This window comes from Eucyclogobius newberryi, unplaced genomic scaffold (assembly GCF_026437365.1).
Source record: "Eucyclogobius newberryi isolate DKJ021-1_F unplaced genomic scaffold, fEucNew1.0.hap1 SCAF_21, whole genome shotgun sequence".
NCBI classification, from domain to species: Eukaryota; Metazoa; Chordata; class Actinopteri; order Gobiiformes; family Gobiidae; genus Eucyclogobius; species Eucyclogobius newberryi.
In genome coordinates this window covers 2,552,001-2,574,407 of record NW_027315846.1, presented here as the reverse complement: position 1 = coordinate 2,574,407, position 22,407 = coordinate 2,552,001, and the positions used below count along the sequence as shown (strand labels likewise).

At 45.3% G+C, this 22,407-nt stretch overlaps 1 protein-coding gene across 4 annotated transcripts in view; it reads right to left on the bottom strand.

The window, feature by feature from the left end:
- larp1b (La ribonucleoprotein 1B) overlaps positions 1 to 20,062 on the bottom strand; it is a 57,205-nt gene extending 37,143 nt beyond the window's left edge. For 2 of the 4 annotated variants that reach the window (XM_072457700.1, XM_072457703.1), the window contains exons 1-4: positions 19,628 to 20,060; positions 12,762 to 12,823; positions 10,976 to 11,032; positions 8,550 to 8,868 (exon numbers count right to left, since the gene is read on the bottom strand). In XM_072457700.1, the coding sequence (XP_072313801.1) occupies positions 8,550 to 8,868; positions 10,976 to 11,032; positions 12,762 to 12,823; positions 19,628 to 19,970 (781 nt within the window). In that variant the 5' untranslated portion in view covers positions 19,971 to 20,060. Of the gene's footprint in view, positions 1 to 8,549; positions 8,869 to 10,975; positions 11,033 to 12,761; positions 12,824 to 19,627 lie in introns of all 4 variants that reach the window. The other 2 variants (XM_072457701.1, XM_072457702.1) reach the window with 2 other exon arrangements.
- Positions 20,063 to 22,407: the final 2,345 nt, after the last annotated feature.

Sequence of the window (22,407 nt, the reverse complement as noted above, 5' to 3'; positions counted from 1 at the left end):
ACACTAGACGAACCTACCTCTACACTAGACGAACCTACCTCTACACTAGACGAACCTACCTCTACACTAGACGAACCTACCTCTACACTAGACGAACCTACCTCTACACCCCTCTACACTAGACGAACCTCCCTCTACACTAGACGAACCTCCCTCTACACTAGACGAACCTCTCCCTACAAACCTACCCTCTACACTAGACGAACCTACCTCTACACTAGACGAACCTACCTCTACACTAGACGAACCTACCTCTACACTAGACGAACCTCCCCCTACAAACCTCCCCCTACACTAGACAAACCTCCCCCTACACTAGACAAACCTCCCCCTACACTAGACAAACCTCCCCCTACACTAGACAAACCTCCCCCTACACTAGACAAACCTCCCTCTACACTAGACAAACCTCCCTCTACACTAGACGAACCTCTCCCTACAAACCTACCCCTACACTAGACAAACCTCCCCCTACACTAGACGAACCTACCTCTACACTAGACGAACCTACCTCTACACTAGACGAACCTCCCCCTACACTAGACAAACCTCCCTCTACACTAGACGAACCTCCCCTTACAAACCTACCCCTACACTAGACAAACCTCCCCCTACACTAGACAAACCTACCTCTACACTAGACGAACCTCCCCCTACACTAGACAAACCTCCCCCTACACTAGACAAACCTCCCTCTACACTAGACAAACCTCCCTCTACACTAGACGAACCTCTCCCTACAAACCTACCCCTACACTAGACAAACCTCCCCCTACACTAGACGAACCTACCTCTACACTAGACGAACCTACCTCTACACTAGACGAACCTCCCCCTACACTAGACAAACCTCCCTCTACACTAGACGAACCTCCCCTTACAAACCTACCCCTACACTAGACAAACCTCCCCCTACACTAGACAAACCTACCTCTACACTAGACGAACCTCCCCCTACACTAGACAAACCTCCCCCTACAAACCTCCCCCTACACTAGACGAACCTCCCCCTACACTAGACGAACCTCCCCCTACACTAGACGAACCTACCTCTACACTAGACGAACCTACCTCTACACTAGACGAACCTACCTCTACACTAGACTAACCTCCCCATCTCAGAAAAAATATTTCAGGCGTCAGACCAAATAACTTAAGGAAAATAACAATCACAAATACACAAATGAATAAACACGTAAAATGTGGACTGCTAAACATTAGAGCAATTTCCTCCAAATCGCTCTTAGTTAATGAATTAATTAGTGACTATAACATAGATCTTCTAGCTCTAACTGAAACGTGGCTTCAACAAGACGACTACGTCAGACTAAATGAGTCCACCCCACCCAGCCATGTTAACTTTCAGACTGCCAGGAGCACAGGCCGAGGTGGTGGTGTGGCAGTGATCTCACACTCAAGCCTACTCATGAGCCCTAAAACTAACAATGCATTTCACTCATTTGAAAGCCTTATGCTGTCGATCACATGTCCAAATATGAAAAACCAAAAAGGAGTTTTGTTCATAGTTATCTACCGACCTCCTGGTCCCTATTCAGAGTTTTTAACAGAGTTTTCTGACTTTATATCAAACTTAGTGTTAGCCTGGGATAAAATAGTTATAGTTGGAGACTTTAATATCCACGTGAACATGAGTGATGACGCTCTCAGTAATGCCTTCAGCGCCTTGTTAGACAGCATTGGTTTCACTCAGAATGTAAATAAACCGACTCACACTCACAAGAACACTCTGGATCTTGTCCTAACGTATGGGACAGAGATTAGTGACCTCAGTGTCCTCCCTCAAAACCCTATATTGTCAGATCATTTCCTAATTACCTTTCAGTTTATTCTTAAAGATCATCCAGTCCCACAAAATAAAGTTATAATGAAAAGGACAATATCTGAAAAATCGATCTCAAAATTCAAAGAAATAATAGAGCCAATATTCAGTGACATGTCATGTGATCCTGCTGAGAACAGTTTTAGTCCCAGTTTAAGTGATCAATGTGTCGACTTGACCATGAATTCTCTGAAGTCTGCTCTTGACGTTGTCGCGCCGTTAAAACAGAAGGTCATTAGGCCAAAGCGCGCCTCCCCATGGTACAACCAAGAACTGCGTTCACATAAACAAAGAGTTAGAAAGTTAGAGGGATCATTTCGTCGCTCTCACACCGAAGAATCCCTAAAAGCATGGAAAAGTTGCCTGCTGTCCTATAAGCAGGCTCTGCGTAAGGCCCAAACCAGATGTTATTCAAATCTAATAGAAGTCAACAAAAGTAACACTAAATTCCTTTTCAGCACTGTAGCTAGGCTAACAAACTGTCACAGTGCAGTAGAGCCCTCAATCCCAGCTACACTTAGCTCTGATGATTTCCTCCTATTTTTTAATAATAAAATAAAAACAATCAGAGATAAATTAGATGAAATTACCCCCGCTATTAGCCCTGAACTAGCCCAAGCTGTAAATCTAACGTCCCATATAAATCCACCTGTAAACCTAGAAAGGTTCACAGCTGTTGATCAAGCAGAGATAACTTCAGCCATTATGTCCTCTAAAAGCTCAACTTGTGTCCTAGACCCCATTCCAAGCAGACTCCTCAAAGACATTCTTCCCCTAATTATAGACCCTATTCTTAATATAATAAATACTTCACTCGAAAGTGGCTATGTTCCACAGTCCTTCAAACATGCAGTCATTAAACCTCTTCTGAAAAAGCCTAATCTAGATCCCGACCTATTGGTAAACTACAGACCTATTTCAAATCTTCCCTTCGTCTCTAAAATCCTTGAAAAAGTTGTAGTAAAACAGCTTTGTCGCCACCTGCAGGACAATAACTTATTTGAAGTTTTCCAGTCAGGGTTCAGAGCCCACCACAGCACTGAAACTGCACTAGTTAAAGTCACAAATGATTTGTTATTAGCCGCTGACGATGGACTGGTCTCAATCCTGGTTCTGTTGGACCTCAGCGCAGCGTTTGACACCATTGACCACACCATTCTACTGCAGAGGTTAGAATGTGATGTAGGTGTTGGAGGAACAGCCCTCAGCTGGTTTAAATCCTATCTATCTGATAGGTTCCAATTTGTTAATGTAAACCAGAGCTCCTCACCAATCTCTAAAGTAATTTACGGTGTGCCACAGGGTTCGGTACTCGGTCCAATTCTGTTTACTCTTTATATGCTGCCATTAGGCAACATTATCAGAAAGCATGACATTAACTTCCACTGCTATGCAGACGACACTCAGCTGTATTTATCAATGAAACCTGATCAGAGCGATCAAGTAGACAGACTTAGTACTTGTGTGAAGGAGATAAAAACCTGGATGACACTAAACTACCTGCTTCTTAACCCTGAAAAAAACGAGGTCATTGTGCTTGGCCCTAAGCATCTACGAGACGCTCTATCTGAGCAGATAGTCACACTGGACAATGTCAGTGTAGCCTCCAGTTCTACTGTAAGAAACCTTGGAGTCTTATTTGACCAGGAGCTCTCATTTAAAGCTCATATAAATCAAGCTTGTAAAACAGCCTATTTCCATTTGCGCAACATCGCCAAAATCAGAAGAATCCTGCCTAAAAGTGATGCCGAAAAACTTATCCATGCATTTGTAACGACTAGATTAGACTACTGTAACTCCCTGCTTGCAGCGTGTCCTAAAAGCTCCATAAAAAGCTTTCAACTGGTTCAAAATGCAGCAGCAAGATTACTAACAGGAACAAAAAGAAGAGAGCACATTACGCCAGTGCTGAAGTCTCTTCACTGGCTCCCCGTCGAGTCCAGAATCAAATTCAAAATTCTACTCTTGACCTACAAAGCCATAAATGACATGGCCCATCCTACCTCAAAGATGCTATAGAACCATATCATCCAAACAGAGCTCTTCGCTCTCAGAATGCTGGCCTTCTGGTGGTGCCAAGAGTCTCTAAAAGTACTGTAGGAGGTAGAGCGTTTAGCTACCAAGCTCCTGTGATATGGAATCAGCTCCCGACCCATGTTAAATATGCTGACAGTCTCTTCATTTAAGTCCAGGCTTAAAACGTTCCTCTTCGAAATCGCTTATGGTCAGACTAGTTAGGAACAGAAACATAAACCCACAGCTTTAGCTACGCTGCCCTAGGAGTAACTGTGCTGGGGGAAGTATGACAGCTTGAGCACTATCCTCTTCTTCTTCTGACTACTTATGCTATCAAACAATATTTATTTTTTGATTCCACTTGCAAACTGTTCACCGCCTTCTTTTCTTTCTCTCACTCCTGAGGACCTGTGGACCCAGATGCCCCTCCCCTGGTGAAGTGGTCCCTGCCCTGTGTGGACGGTCCCTCATCTGCCTGAAGAGTGGCTCCAGTTCGCCTCAGTCGGTCCCTCTTCTGCCTGAAGAGTGGGTCCAGCTCGCCTCCGACGGTCCCTCATCTGCCTGAAGAGTGGGTCCAGCTCGCCTCCGACGGTCCCTCTTCTGCCTGAAGAGTGGGTCCAGCTCGACTCAGACGGTCCCTCTTCTGCCTGAAGAGTGGGTCCAGCTCGACTCAGACGGTCCCTCTTCTGCCTGAAGAGTGGGTCCAGCTCGACTCAGACGGTCCCTCATCTGCCTGAAGAGTGGGTCCAGCTCGACTCAGACGGTCCCTCTTCTGCCCGAAGAGTGGGTCCAGCTCCAGTCTCCTCGTGTCCGTCTGTGAGAGTCGGATCTCTCCTTCACTGGAACTCCTCCAGGTTTCTACGCTTTTTTCCCAAAGAGGTTTTTTTTGTAGTTTTTCCTGGCCGAGAAGGAGAGTCTAAGGACAGAGGACCCTGGGACATCGTCCCTCGCCACCACAGACATTGTCTGACTTCATCGCCACCACAGACATTGTCTGACTCCATCGCCACCACAGACATTGTTGATTCATTTCTCCCTGTGGCCCTCAGAGGCAACTGTTGTTGTGATTTTGGGCCTTACAAAAATAAATTGATTTGATTTGATTTGATTAGACAAACCTCCCCCTACACTAGACGAACCTACCTCTACACTAGACGAACCTACCTCTACACTAGACGAACCTCCCCCTACACTAGACAAACCTCCCTCTACACTAGACGAACCTCCCCTTACAAACCTACCCCTACACTAGACAAACCTCCCCCTACACTAGACAAACCTACCTCTACACTAGACGAACCTCCCCCTACACTAGACAAACCTCCCCCTACAAACCTCCCCCTACACTAGACGAACCTCCCCCTACACTAGACGAACCTACCCCTACACTAGACGAACCTACCTCTACACTAGACGAACCTACCTCTACACTAGACGAACCTACCTCTACACTAGACGAACCTACCTCTACACTAGACGAACCTACCTCTACACTAGACGAACCTCCCCCTACACTAGACAAACCTCCCCCTACACTAGACAAACCTCCCCCTACACTAGACGAACCTCCCTCTACACTAGACGAACCTCCCTCTACACTAGACGAACCTCCCTCTACACTAGACGAACCTCTCCCTACAAACCTACCCCTACACTAGACAAACCTCCCCCTACACTAGACGAACCTACCTCTACACTAGACGAACCTACCTCTACACTAGACGAACCTCCCCCTACACTAGACAAACCTCCCTCTACACTAGACGAACCTCCCTCTACACTAGACGAACCTCCCCTTACAAACCTACCCCTACACTAGACAAACCTCCCCCTACACTAGACGAACCTACCTCTACACTAGACGAACCTCCCCCTACACTAGACAAACCTCTCTCTACACTAGACGAACCTCCCCCTACAAACCTCCCCCTGCAAACCTCCCCCTACACTAGACGAACCTCCCTCTACACTAGACGAACCTCCCCTTACAAACCTACCCCTACACTAGACAAACCTCCCCCTACACTAGACGAACCTACCTCTACACTAGACGAACCTCTCCCTACACTAGACAAACCTCCCTCTACACTAGACGAACCTCCCCCTACAAACCTCCCCCTGCAAACCTCCCCCTACACTAGACAAACCTCCCTCTACACTAGACGAACCTACCTCTACACTAGACGAACCTCCCCCTACAAACCTCCCTCTACACTAGATGAACATCCCTCTACACTAGACAAACCTCCCCCTACAAACCTCCCCCTACACTAGACAAACCTCCCTGTACACTAGATGAACCTCCCTCTACACTAGATGAACCTCCTGCTCTCCCTCTCGGTCCTTTCTCTATCTGCAAACGGAATTGTGTCAGTCCTGGACCATCTGCAGCCTGTTGTTGACTGAATTTAAGATGCCCGAGCCCGTCTCGCGACCCTGACCTGAAGACCTGGAAGCTCCGAACGTCCCTCTCTCCCCCTTGACCGCTTCTTGTCAGTCTTGGACCATCCGCAGCCCTTTCAGTCCGTAGAAGTAGAATCTCTCCTTCGTGGTGGTTCTCCTGGAGGTTTCTTCTCTTCCCCCCCACAGTCTGTAGTCTGTTGCTCGCAGGAGCAGGTCCTACAGACGGGGAGCGCTCTGGGACAGTTCTCCCTTTGCTTAATCCCCTGCGAATTTGTTGATTACTGTTGCGACTTTCTTTGATCAACAATTCTGGGAGGGACAAAAGCCATCGAGACAATTGCTGCTGCTATGGATTTGGGCGCAACAAAAACAAATTTGAATCCAAATCGACTACAAAACAGTTTTTCTACAGACCAGACACAAGAGCGGTGTGGTCCTGTCCGTGCAGTTCCTCGAGTATTCAAATAAAACGGCCAGTCGTGGATATGCTAAACTATGCAAATATCTCTGCGGGTCGAATTAGAATTTTCCCCATTGTGGGACAAATAAAGGCTCATCTTATCTTGAAACACTATGGACTAAAACACTGGAATCCACTTAAAGTCTTAAATAAATGAGTCAGGAATTAACGCCTTCACCAAACCAGAACCACCAGAAAACCAGAACCACCAGCAAACCAGAGCCACCAGCAAGCTGGGCAAGAAGAACGATCAAGGGTTGAACCAGGGGCCTTTCGCTTTCGTGGAGGTGAACCGTTCTAAACTGGGCGGCGCCGTGACTTATTTGCGAGTCATTTTTCAGAAAAATGTGAATTGCAGTGACAGATTGGTTAATGTCGTATTGGTTTGACTTGATTCTAGCGTTTAGACCGCCGACATGCTTCAATGTTTGACACAAATCAGAGCTTCATTCCTCAATGCAACACAGATTAAAAGCGCTCATGCAGCCGACGTTTCGACACATGTGGTTTTCAAAATGCAAAGTGACCAGTGTCGTTCAGGTAAAAACATTTTGATTAAGGGAAAAGGCTCGAAGCAGATTTTGATGTCACAATTAATTCTATAAAATACCAATTTATTTTTTAAACACAAAATCGTTTTTTTTTTTAAATATGATTGTTCTGTTTTTTTTTTTTTTTTCACTTAAAAAATATATATATATATTTCTTTTTTTTGTAATTTAAAAACAATTAAAATTAAATTAAAAGGATATTAAGCCTATTCTCAAATTCTCAGGAACGGTTTGATTCTGAGCCATTTAAATGATTCGTTTTATTTTGTAGTATCAAAACAAATTAAAATAAGCAACAAATCGATTATTTTTTATGACAACAAAAAAAGGAATTCAAGTCATAATAATTTAGTCACTTTCTGGGTTTCAGTGGAAATAGGTTCAGGTAAAATGTCTATGGTTAAAGGAACACTATGGAACATTTCTGGTGGATCGTTCGCCACCTGCTTTTGTCTCCAGAAAGATGCGCAATTTTGAGCAATAAAATAACGTCTTAAAAGCGTAAAATAAGAAAACTGGTCAATTTTAAACTGTCCAGAATGATTCCGCAACTTCCTAAGGGCCATAATAATTCACCGCAATAAGTTAGCATTGCCGTTGCGGTAACGCTAACAACACCTAGCATGCTTAAAAACGGTTTATAAATAGATGCCGGCAGAACATGGTGGTCTCATTTAGACCCCAAGAGCTGCTATTACAATATCCTGCATTTTCCGGACTATAAGTCGTACCTTTTTTCATAGTTTTGGCCCGGGTGCGACTTATACTTTTATTTATACTTATACTTAGTGTAAAAATGGCACAGATTAAACGCCTGTAGAGTTGTCTATGAAATCTTTACTAAAAGCCATTTTGACTTTGTTTTTGAAAAGACTAATCGCAAATCAAGATCGAGCAATACTCACGACTCATTTTTACTTTAATAAGTGAAGGAAGTTGAGTACCATATTTTCCGGACTAAAAGTTGCACCTTTTTTCATAGTTTTGGCCGGGGTGAGACTTACACTTGCAACTTATGTGATATTATTTGTTATTTTCACACTTGCAACCACATTTCATACTCCAGTGTGACTTATACTCCGGAAAATACAGTACAGTCAGATTTTGCTGCGTCATTCGAGAACGACAACTGAACAATTCACTGTAAAATATGACGACCAACATTTGTACATTTTCCTTTTCCAATTTAAATCACAGATGCAGGAATACTTACCAACCTGAGAGAAAGTGACATTTACACATTTCAAAAATCACACAATCTCCCACAACCCTCGCTCACCTCCTCTCTTCCTGAGCGCGTTGTTCTTCGCCTCTGCTGCGGCTTTGTCCTCTGGTTCTTTGGTTCCTCTTTCTGGTTCTTTGGTTCCCCTCTCTGGGTCTTTGGTTCCTCTCTCAGGCTCCTTGCTCCCCCTCTCCGGCTCCTTGGTTCCGGTCTCGGTTGACGTCTCCTGGTTCTCCTGGTTCTCCTTGCTCTCGCCTCCGTCTTGGCTGCTCTCAGACCGTCTGTCCGGCCGCTCCCTCCTCTTCTCCCGCTCCCCTCGCTCTCGACGGGACGACTGGGGCTTCTTGCCGTTGCTGCCGTTGTGGACCACGTTCTGCTGCCCGACAAGAAAACATTGTTAACGTTTGTTTGATTTACCCGATGCACACATGTCAGTACAAGTACAGCTGCAACTAACTAAAGGTTCACTCAAGTGTGCGCAAATGACTAAAAAGTCCTCTAGGTTTGTTTTCAAGGAGCAAACAATCATAATTAAATGCAACAGTAAACAAACATCCATCTTCTTCCGCTTATCCGGGGCCAGGTCGCTAGGGCAGCAGTCTAAGCAGGGATTGCCGACTTCCCATTCCCCAGACACTTCCTCCAGCTCCTCTGGGGGGATCCCGAGGCGTTCCCAGGCCAGCCGAGAGACATATTCCCTCCAACGTGTCCTGGGTCTTCCCCTGGGATATGCCTGAAACACCTCCCCAGGAGGGAGCCCAGGAGGCTCCGGAACAGATGCCCGAGCCACCTCAGCTGGAGGGGCAGCGGCTCTACGCCGAGCTCCTCCCGTGTGACTGAGCTCCTCACCCTATAAGGGAGCGCCCAGCCACCCGGCGGAGGAAACAATTCTTGAACACTTGTGTTCGCGGTCTTGTCCTTTGGGTCATTATCTAGAAATTCTATCCATAAAAACAATGAACAGAACCGGTGACAAAGAGCAGCCCTGGGGAGTCCCTCACGCACTGGGAACAGGGCTTTCCAACTGTAAACAATCATAATTAAATGCATTCACGGTAGGTTATTATTCATGGTGTTTTTGGCCGCAGAAATGTCTCACAGCGCAACACGAGTTGTGGGTGTGTGTGGTGTGTGTGTGCACGCACGCACGCACGCACGCACCGGAGCACAGTGTGTCAACAAGAGCCATCTGTTTACACTCGTCTGCCCCGGGGCCGGGCTTTCGATACTTTGGCGATTCCTGCTTTCCAATTCCAGTTCCTGAACCGTCCTTTTTTTTTGGTGCCTGCATTTTTTTCTTAAGAGTGTAAATAAAAACACTTTAAATCACGCTGTAAGTGTGCGGAAACTGGTTTTAAAACGCATTGGTCGTGTCTTCAGCTTCACGTGCAGCGGATTTATTATGAAGCAGAACATGCAAACACAAGGCTCCGAGCTGAGGACTGTTTATTAAGTCGTTTCTTCACCTCTTCTGTTTATGATTAAGATGATACACAGCACTTTGTTTAGATGTGAAGGACTAAAGTTAAAGCTGCCAAGCGTTTGTTTGTGTTCGCTCATTGATAAAGCCAAGGAAACGGATGTGAGAACTGAAAAAAATAACGTATTCTTTTCAATTCCAGTACTTCTTGAACCAAATACCATTTACCGGGGTGCGACTTATACTCCAGAGCGACTTATATGTAAAATGATTTGTTATTTTCACACCGACAGCCACAAGAGGGCGCTCTAGACTCCAAGCGACGCAGAAGAAGAAGAATCTGCACTTCCTCTTCCTCTGGAGTTTGTGGAGTTGTTTAGAAGTGACACAGAGGAAGAAGAATTCAATGGATTTAGTGATTTGGGACAAAACTGATGCTTTGCTAAACGTGTTAGCATGTTCTTTATGCTATAGTTATCTGAATAACTGTTCATATGTTACGTTAACATACCAGACACTTACCACAGTTCTGTCTGTGCCTCATGTAGATGAAGGTGTTAGCGTTAGCATACGTCATGTAGCTGAAGGTGTTAGCGTTAGCATACGTCATGTAGCTGAAGGTGTTAGCGTTAGCATACGTCATGTAGCTGAAGGTGTTAGCGTTAGCATACGTCATGTAGCTGAAGGTGTTAGCGTTAGCATACGTACACCTATTCACCATGTTCTCTAATCTGTTATTATTTTAAACTGCATTTCTAGATCAAATGTCGGTTCTTGGTCTTGGATTTTATCAAATTAATTTCCCCCAAAATGCGACTTATACTCCAGTGCGACTTATGTTGTTGTTTTTTTGGCTGGTGCGACTTACAGTCCGGAAAATACGGTATTTATTTTAATCTAATATTCATTGTCTAACCAGTTTGATGAAATATAACTTCCCAAGTGGCAAAATAAAGTTAACATGACAAAAAAAATAGATTTTAAAAAACGGCCACACCCCCCTGCACAGCCCCATAGAAACACCCGGCCACACCCCTGTACAAACCCCCGGTGTGCTGGTCACCTCTTTGGCGAGTTCTCCGGGCGTCGGCCAGTTCGTGATGTCGCTGAAGTCGCTCGACTGTGAAAAGATGAAAAGACAAAACGTCAGACGAGGGTTTGACGTGGCGTCGCTGCAGGTGAAACGCAGAACCAAGCTCGGGCTCGAAAAAGGATTTACAGGGATTCTTCAGGGTTTTTGGGTTAGTGGCTTGTCTCAATGTCATCGTTTATTGTGACATTTTGTAGTGAAATACTGCACTTTAATAAGTTATTGTGACAGCTGAATATACAAACACTTTTTTTTTTAAACGTGGATGTTTTTATTTCACTTTATTTCATTTTCATTTATGGCTTTAACCTTCCATTTCTGTGGAACGATCCAGAACGTGACAGTGTTTCTTGATAAAAGACTATATTAAGTGTCACGACACCTTTGACTAAATAAATACTGTCAGGAAGTGCAAATACAAAAGCCTGTACATGTTACAGTATTCAAATGTCACTGTTACATTTGGAAAAAAGCCAATCCTGTAGTTTGAACTTATATAAATGTATTTTGATGAGTGTAATTATTATCTGGACTAAAAAGACAAAAAAAAAAAAAAAATACAAAAATATATATTGTTGATCTAGAAGCCTTCAGTCAAAAAATATTTCAACGTTTATTTGCTTATTAAAATGTATTTCAAAATCTCAAAAGTACAAAAGAAACACTCATTTGCCTGACGGAGTTCCTTGTTCCTCCACTGATTAAACACCGGGGGAGAGGAAAAACCAGTCGGGAAAGACAAACAGCAGATTCCCGGAGCGGCTCAGACCGGTGAAGGCAGCGCGAGCAGGTGGAGGCTTCACAGGTGGAGGCTTCACAGGTGGAGGCTTCACAGGGAGAACATGTGAAAATGCCCCAGGGCGACTAGCACCGTGAGGCGGAGTTTTGCTCAATCAGTCACAGACAACTATTCACTTTGAGTGGTTTAGAGCCCCCTCAAGTGCTTGTACTGTACGTATAACAAAGTAATGACTCAAAAAGTGAATAGTTGTCGGTAGTTTTCAATAATACTTTGTCATACGTACAGTACAAGCACTCAAGGGGGCTCTAAGGGGCTCTAAACGACAAAAACTACAGATAACCATTAATTAACCTTTTGAGTTGTTTAGAGCCCCCTCGAGTGCTTGTACTGTACGTATGACAAAGTATTAACAAAGACTACATCAAAATACTGATGGCGTTGTGTAAGTTTGAAAAAAACGCAACATTTGACAGTTCATAATAAAAAACAATTACACACACAAAAAAAAGTTAACTTAACATAAACAAGTATAAAGTGATATTTCTGCACTTTTATGAATAATTTTAGAGGCATTTCACATTTGTCTGATATTTAAATCTTATTTAAACAGGTTTCTTGGGGCTTTCTACTTTTTGCCCGCACATTCCTGTAAAATTTGTTTATTTCCTGTTCACGCTGTTAATCTGTGTCTCTTTTATTGACATTTCATCGTTTGATTTTCTGACTTTCTGCAGGTAAAATCGACAATTTTGTTTTCTTTTTACAGGTTTAGTCGACCGCAGCTCCAGTTTGTGGTGCGGCGTGAGGTTTGTGGCTTCAGGAGCAGGTTCCTCCTCTAAAGTGTGGCGTGAATACAGACTTCAGGATTACAAAGTGCGTTTATAAGAGTCAAGGCTCGCTCCGAGTCGATGGGAGAAACTCAATATTCCACAAATAAACAACAGAAAAGAGTTGCCGGGTTTTTTTGGCATGAAAAAAAAACACCCTCTGCTTCAAATTTAGACTGTTTTTTTTTACCTTGCTGGATTTTCTTGTCCGTGGCTTGGCGGCTCGAACCACTTTCAGAGCGTTCTGTTGATCTGCACAAAGAGAAATCACACACTTTAACAATGACACACACACTTTAACAATGACACACACACTTTAACAATGACACACACACTTTAACAATGACACACACACTTTAACAATGACACACACACTTTAACAATGACACACACACTTTAACAATGACACACACACTTTAACAATGACACACACACTTTAACAATGACACACACACTTTAACAATGACACACACACTTTAACAATGACACACACACTTTAACAATGACACACACACTTTAACAATGACACACACACTTTAACAATGACACACACACTTTAACAATGACACACACACTTTAACAATGACACACACACTTTAACAATGACACACACACTTTAACAATGACACACACACTTTAACAATGACACACACACTTTAACAATGACACACACACTTTAACAATGACACACACACTTTAACAATGACACACACACTTTAACAATGACACACACACTTTAACAATGACACACACACTTTAACAATGACACACACACTTTAACAATGACACACACACTTTAACAATGACACACACACTTTAACAATGACACACACACTTTAACAATGACACACACACTTTAACAATGACACACACACTTTAACAATGACACACACACTTTAACAATGACACACACACTTTAACAATGACACACACACTTTAACAATGACACACACACTTTAACAATGACACACACACTTTAACAATGACACACACACTTTAACAATGACACACACACTTTAACAATGACACACACACTTTAACAATGACACACACACTTTAACAATGACACACACACTTTAACAATGACACACACACTTTAACAATGACACACACACTTTAACAATGACACACACACTTTAACAATGACACACACACTTTAACAATGACACACACACTTTAACAATGACACACACACTTTAACAATGACACACACACTTTAACAATGACACACACACTTTAACAATGACACACACACTTTAACAATGACACACACACTTTAACAATGACACACACACTTTAACAATGACACACACACTTTAACAATGACACACACACTTTAACAATGACACACACACTTTAACAATGACACACACACTTTAACAATGACACACACACTTTAACAATGACACACACACTTTAACAATGACACACACACTTTAACAATGACACACACACTTTAACAATGACACACACACTTTAACAATGACACACACACTTTAACAATGACACACACACTTTAACAATGACACACACACTTTAACAATGACACACACACTTTAACAATGACACACACACTTTAACAATGACACACACACTTTAACAATGACACACACACTTTAACAATGACACACTATAACAATGGCACACACACTTTAACAATGACACACACACTTTAACAATGGCACACACTTTAACAATGACACACACTTTTACAATGACACACACTTTTACAATCGCACACACACTTTTACAATCGCACACACACTTTTACAATCGCACACACACTTTTACAATCGCACACACACTTTTACAATCGCACACACACTTTTACAATCGCACACACACTTTTACAATCGCACACACACTTTTACAATCGCACACACACTTTTACAATCGCACACACACTTTTACAATCGCACACACACTTTACAATCGCACACACTTAACAATCGCACACACTTTACAATCGCACACACTTAACAATCGCACACACTTAACAATCGCACACACTTAACAATCACACACACTTAACAATCGCACACACTTTAACAATCGCACACACACTAACAATCGCACACACACTTTAACAATGACACACACTTTAACAATCACACACTTTAACAATCACACACTGGGGGGTGGCAGCGGCGATAAGAGCCGACCTCCCTGCCAGTCTGGCGGCCGAGTGGGAGGGGAGATGGACGGTGAAACGAAACACGACGATTCAAATATAGCTCCGCGACACACTTTTCGCACTCGAAGCGCCGCGCTGAAAACCACGCCGTCGCTGAGGAGTAAAGGAGCCAGCCGCTCGGTGCATATGGCCCGTTTAGCGTCGTTTAGAGGCGTTTGGCACAGTTTAGAGTAGTTTAGAGCAGTTAAGCACAGTTTAGAGTAGTTAAGCACAGTTTAGAGGCGTTTAGAGCAGTTAGGCAGTTTAAAGGCATCCGTTTAGAGGCGTTTGGCACAGTTTAGAGTAGTTTAGAGCAGTTACGCTTACAACAGCAACTGAATATATATAAATCAAAATAATATTTCAACAAGTGAAAAACAGCCTCAAAACGTATCGACCGTAAACGTTTAATTCCACTTGTTGAAATAGTTCAAATTGCTGGTTTTAAGGGCGGCGACTGACGAGTCAACCCACTATTTCTCATTTGCATTTGAGACTTTTAAAAAGGCAAGGCAGGGCAAGTTTATTTGTAGAGCACACTTCAGACACAAGGCAATTCAAAGTGCTTCACAGCAGGAAAAATGCACTAAAATCACAAAGAAATTACAGACAGAAATACGATAAAATTAACTAAATAAAAAAATACTGATAAAAAAAACACCTAGCCACAAAGGGTAACGTGTTTTCGGAGTCAACTCCTTTTTAAAATCAGTCCAACTGATTGTCTAAGCTAATGAAATCACATAAAAGAGAAGAGTGCAAATAACAGTTTTTAGCTTAGATTTCTAACATTGTCAGAGTAGAACCTGTCTCACATCTTCAGGAAGAATGTTCCAGATTTTAGCTGCATAAAACTGAAACGCAGATTCCCCATGTTTAGTCCTGACTCTGGCACCAGCAGGAGGCCGGTCCATGTTTAGTCCTGACTCTGGCACCAGCAGGTCGGTCGGTCCATGTTTAGTCCCGACTCTGGCACCAGCAGGAGGCCGGTCCATGTTTAGCCCTGAGGCCGGTCCATGTTTAGTCCTGACTCTGGCACCAGCAGGAGGCCGGTCCATGTTTAGTCCCGACTCTGGCACCAGCAGGAGGCCGGTCCATGTTTAGCCCTGAGGCCGGTCCATGTTTAGTCCTGAGGCCGGTCCATGTTTAGTCCTGACTCTGGCACCAGCAGGAGGCCGGTCCATGTTTAGTCCTGACTCTGGGCACCAGCAGGAGGCTGGTCCATGTTTAGTCCTGACTCTGGCACCAGCAGGAGGCCGGTCCATGTTTAATCCTGACTCTGGGCACCTGCAGGAGGCCGGTCCATGTTTAGTCCTGACTCTGGGCACCTGCAGGAGGCCGGTCCATGTTTAGTCCTGACTCTGGCACCAGCAGGAGGCTGGTCCCTGTTTAGTCCCGACTCTGGCACCAGCAGGAGGCCGGTCCATATTTAGTCCTGACTCTGGGCACCAGCAGGAGGCCGGTCCATATTTAGTCCTGACTCTGGGCACCAGCAGGAGGCCGGTCCATATTTAGTCCTGACTCTGGGCACCAGCAGGAGGCCGGTCCATATTTAGTCCTGACTCTGGGCACCTGCAGGAGGCCGGTCCATGTTTAGTCCTGACTCTGGGCACCAGCAGGAGGCCGGTCCCTGAGGTCCTGAGAGTCCAAGATGGTTCATATGGCACTAAAAACATTTTAAAACACCTAAAAAGGGTTGAAATGGCGTCCGTCGGCTTTCAGACAGAGAATATCAGTGCATTCTTGATGAAATTCAGAAATAGTTGATACTTTTTGGACATTTTGATTGAATTACAGCATTTTTTCCTCATAGAAAAGGCTCTTTTCTGATGCGTTTTAGGTCCAGATAACGATTACGATCATCATTTATAGTCGACCGGTCACAATTAGTCAATCAACTGTTGCCAAAACGACCAGAACTGCAGTTTTTTAATACACCAGACACGACACCAGTGACCTCGGGTACTACGACAGGGACAGCGGGGGCAGTGATGGCGGGGGCAGAGGCGGCGGGGGCAGAGGCGGCGGGGGCAGAGGCGGCCGCTTCGTTCGCCGCAGGTCGATACTGTAAACAGGCCTCCCTCGGCCCCGTCTCCGCTCAGAGCTATGTGAACTATGAACGTTCAGCGTAGCACGGATTTCTCCGCGGATTCCCCGCGTTCTCGGTCCTTTCGCTGCTGTCCGTCCTTCGCACTCGACCCGGGATTAAAGGCCGACGGCAGCGACTGTGACAACAGCGGCGCTCAAGGAGGTGTAGGTTTAATTAAAAGTACTCCGAACAGAGCGCCGCTGTGGCAGTCGATGCATTATATTGTCATTATTTGGGTCTCAAAACTCCTGCCGTGGACAGAACAGATGGATACTTCTGGAAGGTGAAGGAAAACTTGAAAAAAATTACATTAAAATTCAGACTTAAATTGTAAATAGACAAATTGGACCGGGTTTGGACCCAGTGGGACTTTTACTTTAATCTAAATGTGCTGTGATTGTGTTTGTTTTGATGTTTAGTTCTTTATTTTGATTTTAAGTTTTAAGTTTATTCCTTTAAAAAATTTAAAATATTCAGACTATTTATCGAAATAAACTGCTTTATACGGCCAAGTAATAATTCTATGTGGAAACTGTTCTGCAGCAGATAGTTATTCATGAATCAGCAGAAACAGAAACATGGATTTATGACGATTCTCTTTTAAAAGTTTAGGATAAATTTACTGAAAATTAGTTTTATATAGTAAAGTATAATAAAGTAAAAATGTCCAGGTGGAATCTATATAAAAGTCCTATTCATTATTCATTTTATTTTAGTGTCATTTTTCACTTGACTGAAACAAGAGTTACAGCTTTATTTGTATGTACAGCACATACAGCAGTTTTATTTGATAAAATAGTGGACGAAATGGAATAAATAAAAGGGTAAATAAGTATAAATTAGAAATGTTCAGCGGGCCGGATTAAAACGTCTGGGGGGCCGAATGTGGCCCGTGGGTCGCATGTTTGACACCCCTGCTCTAATGCCTCAGATGTGCCTTTCAATCTACTGACCACAAAAGTATTTTTGAGCATACTTGAGCAAACAACATCACGATTTTCTTGAAGCCAAACCACAATGTATGTCCACATGTAAATACCTCGTTTATTTTACTTTTAATACTTTTAAATGCAAAGTGATTTTTGGGAGTTTGTGGAGTGTGTTTGGGTCGGACATTTCTTTTGAGCAGATTTGTCTTTATTTGAGTAATTGATGCTCGAGACTAGGGATGTCAAGATTATTCAGTTAATCGATAATCGTGATTATTCAGTCACAATATAATAAATAGTAAGAACCAAAAATAAAAAAATACAATAACCGTGACAATTTTAGAACGTTTTTTCGCGCAATCTATCGTCCAAATAATAGACTTGAATGTAAATAACTTTTTATATTTCAACGTTTTTGTCACATTCATGTTCATATCGTCCGTCAGAAAGTTCGTAAAGCCGACTTCAGGAACAGTCGCACGTCAGAACACGAAAAATGTCACTTAAAGGTGGAATGGACAATTTTTTTCAGCAAATTTTTTATCATATTTCCTCGTTGCGTGGATAAATCATTTGTCCTGCCACGTATCAATCATAAACCGCACCTATCGCTCACCTGCAGCCGCGTCAGGCTCGTCCCCACGTTTCCGCGTGCCTAAGCACATGGATCTATCATAATATAGTTCCCTCAGTGTATGGGGCAAAATGAAGACGGAGAAAGACAGTTCGAGCTGACGCAGAAGTGGACAGAAATCTACGGGAGACGAGAGATACGATGCGCTCCGTTGCGCTAATAAACAAACGCACGTGTGTGTTGTATCGGTCCGCACGGGGGAGTGGCATGCGCACTTCCGCCTGTGTTCTCAAATCGCCGAAAAATCGTCCATTGCGCCTTTAAATCGCAACGATTTTTCTCACAATAATCGCTACACTCAAATCGGATATCGGTGATGTCCCGGCTCCGGGCCACGCCCCTGGTCGTGCCAAACACCGCTCTGCACAACTTGTCCCAGCGGCAAAACTTATTTGGCGCATAATCCACACGTTTTTTGCGCACAAATGCCAGAATTCTCTCCCGTTATCCTGCGCATCGGGGCTTTCCTCTGGTACGGCTGAACTTTCACACCTGAGGAGAGCTTTCACTACCTCCTCCTCTTCCTCTCTCCCCCCCCCCCCCTCCCCTCCCCCCTCCTCTCCTCCTCTCCCCCCTCCCCCCCTCCTCCTCTCCCCCCTCCCCTCCTCCTCTCCCCCCTCCTCCCCCCCTCCCCTCCCCCCTCCTCCTCTCCCCCCTCCCCCCCTCCTCCTCCTCTCCCCCCCTCCTCCTCTCCCCCCTCCTCCCCCCCTCCTCTCCTCCCTCCTCCCCCTCTCTTTCCTCCTCTGACAGCTCCGGTGCTTCTGCGGTGGGAGGAACAGCATTGCGCGAGGCCATTGGACGCGCAGAGCGGGTCTCCGCACCGTGCAGCCCCCGCCAGCCCCCCTCCAGCAGCACGGAGCCCCGGCCCTGGCGTTAAAACAACACCCCCCCCACCCCCACCCCCGGTGTGTCGCCCTTTCGCCTCGCTGTCATCCCCCGCGTCGCGCTGCGGCTCACGCGTCCCCGGCGCGACATCAACGCGAGCCGCGCGGCTAAAGGGCTAAAGCGGTAGCAAGCGTTCAACACGTGGTGCGCGGAGGGGGATGGGGGGGAAAGTGCCCCCGTCAACACGTCCTGACATTTAAAGTGGCACATTTGCCCCGAAACACTGCGTTTAACGGCGGAAATCACATTAAAAAGATGAAATAAATAACACGCGGCGGAAAAGAAACGTGCCCGGGACAGACGCGGTCCAGACACTCGGGACGACGAGCGCGACCGCCGCGTTTACCTTTGTCGTGTCCGCCGGAGCCGATGTTGTTGACGGGGACGCGGCCGGTGGTGCGCTTCGTCCAGGGGTTCACTTTAGGCGGCGGCGCTTCCACGAGTTTGCGCTTCGCGGCGGCGTCGCTCGCGTCCGCTCCGTTCTCCTCGTTCTCCTTGTCGTTCTCGTCGCCGTCCGTCGTCGCCCGCGGCTCGTCGGGACCGCGCTGCTCCGGGCCCCGCTTGTCCGGCTCGGTGGTGGCGGCGGGTCCGGGCATGTTGTGGTCGTCGTCCGCCCCGGAGCCTGGGCTCGCCGCGGCGGCTGTCAAACTCCCGCACGCGCCCGCGTTGCTCTCGACCTCCGCGGACATGCTGCTGCTGCTGCTGCTGCTGCTGCTGCTTCTGCTGCACGCGCGACCGTTAAATCCAGTGTGAACGTTTGTTTTTGTGTCGCGTTTGTTTTTAATCCGTGAGTTTAAAAAAAAAAGGGCGCAGTGTCGCGGGGCGAGAGCTCGACAGCAGCTGCCGTAGCTCGCGTTAGCCTCGTCGTAGCTTCCAGCGGCTAACGTGAGCTAAGCGAGCGGACCATGCAGCGGCTGGCGAGGCGTCAAAAAGCGTCGATTTTCTCGCCTCGGACAAACGTCTCGTATCGCGGGGAATGCGCCTCCGCGTCCGTGGAGCCGTCGCCGCGCGCTGGACACTCTCGCCGTCGCGTCCCGTGTGACTTTTGACAACTTTGGGAAACTCTTTCCAGCGCCGCGATGTGCCAGGTCCACGCTGCAGCGCCGCGACGCTCCGCTGTAAACACGGAGCTGGGGGCGCCCGGCGGCGGAGCGGCGGTACTGCAGCTCAGCCTCATGTCAAACAGAGAGAGGACTCAAAAGGGCATTTACAGCACGAGCTCCAGGGGCCCAGAGCCGGGGGGCCCCACACAGGAGGCCTTTGTCACATATGACTGATAAAGCGACATTTCACTGCAGTCAGAGCTGTACAGTCCTGTTTGTTTTGACTTCTTTACTTTGGTGTGAAGGGAGATGTTCAATTATTGGAACAAAACACAAACTTGGACCTGGTTTAGTCCTGGTTTAGTCCTTGTTTGGACCTGGTTTAGTCCTTGTTTGGACCTGGTTTAGTCCTTGTTTGGACCTGGTTTAGTCCTGGTTTAGACCTGGTTTAGACCTGGTTTAGTCCTGGTTTAGTCCTGGTTTAGACCTGGTTTAGTCCTTGTTTGGACCTGGTTTAGTCCTGGTTTAGACCTTGTTTGGACCTGGTTTAGACCTGGTTTAGTCTTGGTTTAGTCCTGGTTTGGACCTTGTTTAGACCTTGTTTAGACCTTGTTTAGGCCTTGTTTAGGCCTTGTTTAGACCTGGTTTAGACCTGATTTAGACCTGGTTTAGTCCTGGTTTGGACCTGGTTTAGTCCTTGTTTGGACCTGGTTTAGACCTGGTTTAGTCCTGGTTTAGACCTGGTTTATTCCTGGTTTGGACCTTGTTTAGACCTGGTTTAGTCCTGGTTTAGACCTGGTTTAGACCTGGCTTGGACCTGGTTTAGACCTGGTTTAGACCTGGTTTAGTCCTGGTTTAGACCTGGTTTAGACCTGGCTTGGACCTGGTTTAGACCTGGTTTAGACCTGGTTTAGTCCTGGTTTAGACCTGGTCTAGACCTGGTTTAGTCCTTGTTTAAAACTGAAAGATTTGATTGTCAAACCTACACCAGTCACTACTTAAAGCTACACACACGACATTGTTATTTTGAAAATAAAGACCATGTTTGTTCCATTTTGCTTTATTTATTGCGCTGAAAAACAGAACGTGTCCTTATTGTGAGAAGGTTTACATCTGCTCAAACATGAGTCTGACAGTGTGACAAAAACGTGTCCATCTACGTCGAGAAAGTTCAGTTTTAACTTTCTGTTTAGAGCCTGAAGGACGCGGGTCAAATGCAGAGGACACGTTGCAGGGACCAGAAACGGGGAAAAGCTCAAACAAATGCGATCCAGGAACCTCAGATCTGACTCACGCTTCTTTCAGGCTCAGTAAAATCTTGAAATAAAGTGTCTACGCAAAGGATATAATACAACAAACAACACGTCCCGTTTGCCTGCGTCGTCATCAAAGCTCAGGAGAAACACGATTATGGTGTAAATGTGCAAACGATCCTGGGAAAAACGACAAATCGAGAAGAGGGCGAAGTTTACTGTAAAAATACTCGTCTTTTTTTGTGTCATTTTGAGACTTTTATCCCGTTTTCACCTTGAATGGCCTGACTCAGAACCTGTCTTTATCAGTTCTTTCTCTCCTTCACACTGAGACTGAAGGAAAACATGACGTAGAACTCTCACTGACGAACAGAGAGATTGCGGTTCTTCGTGTGGTTTTACTCTGAAATGGAGTTTGAACCCAGACGACGTGATGACACTTCTTTAAGTGCGTCCGCTGGTGCTTCTCTAGACCTGGTTTAGTCCTGATTCAGACCTGGTTTAGTCCTGGTTTAGACCTGGTTTAGACCTGGTTTAGTCCTGATTCAGATCTGGTTTAACGATTGCGTTCACACTTGGACCAGACCAGAGCTGAACCTGATCCGTGGGTTTCAGAGTGAAGGAAATTAACACGTAAATCTCTCTTTTTTATGGTTGAAAAAAGCTCTAAATGTGTCCCGCGATCAGGGAGATGAAACCCACGAATAAACTAGAAAAATTGGGAGAAAAAGCTGGACTTATACCAAACCTTAGCATGGACTAGACCAGGACTAAACAGGGACTAGAACAGGACCAAACAAAGTCAGGTCTAACATGGGCTCAATTGAGTG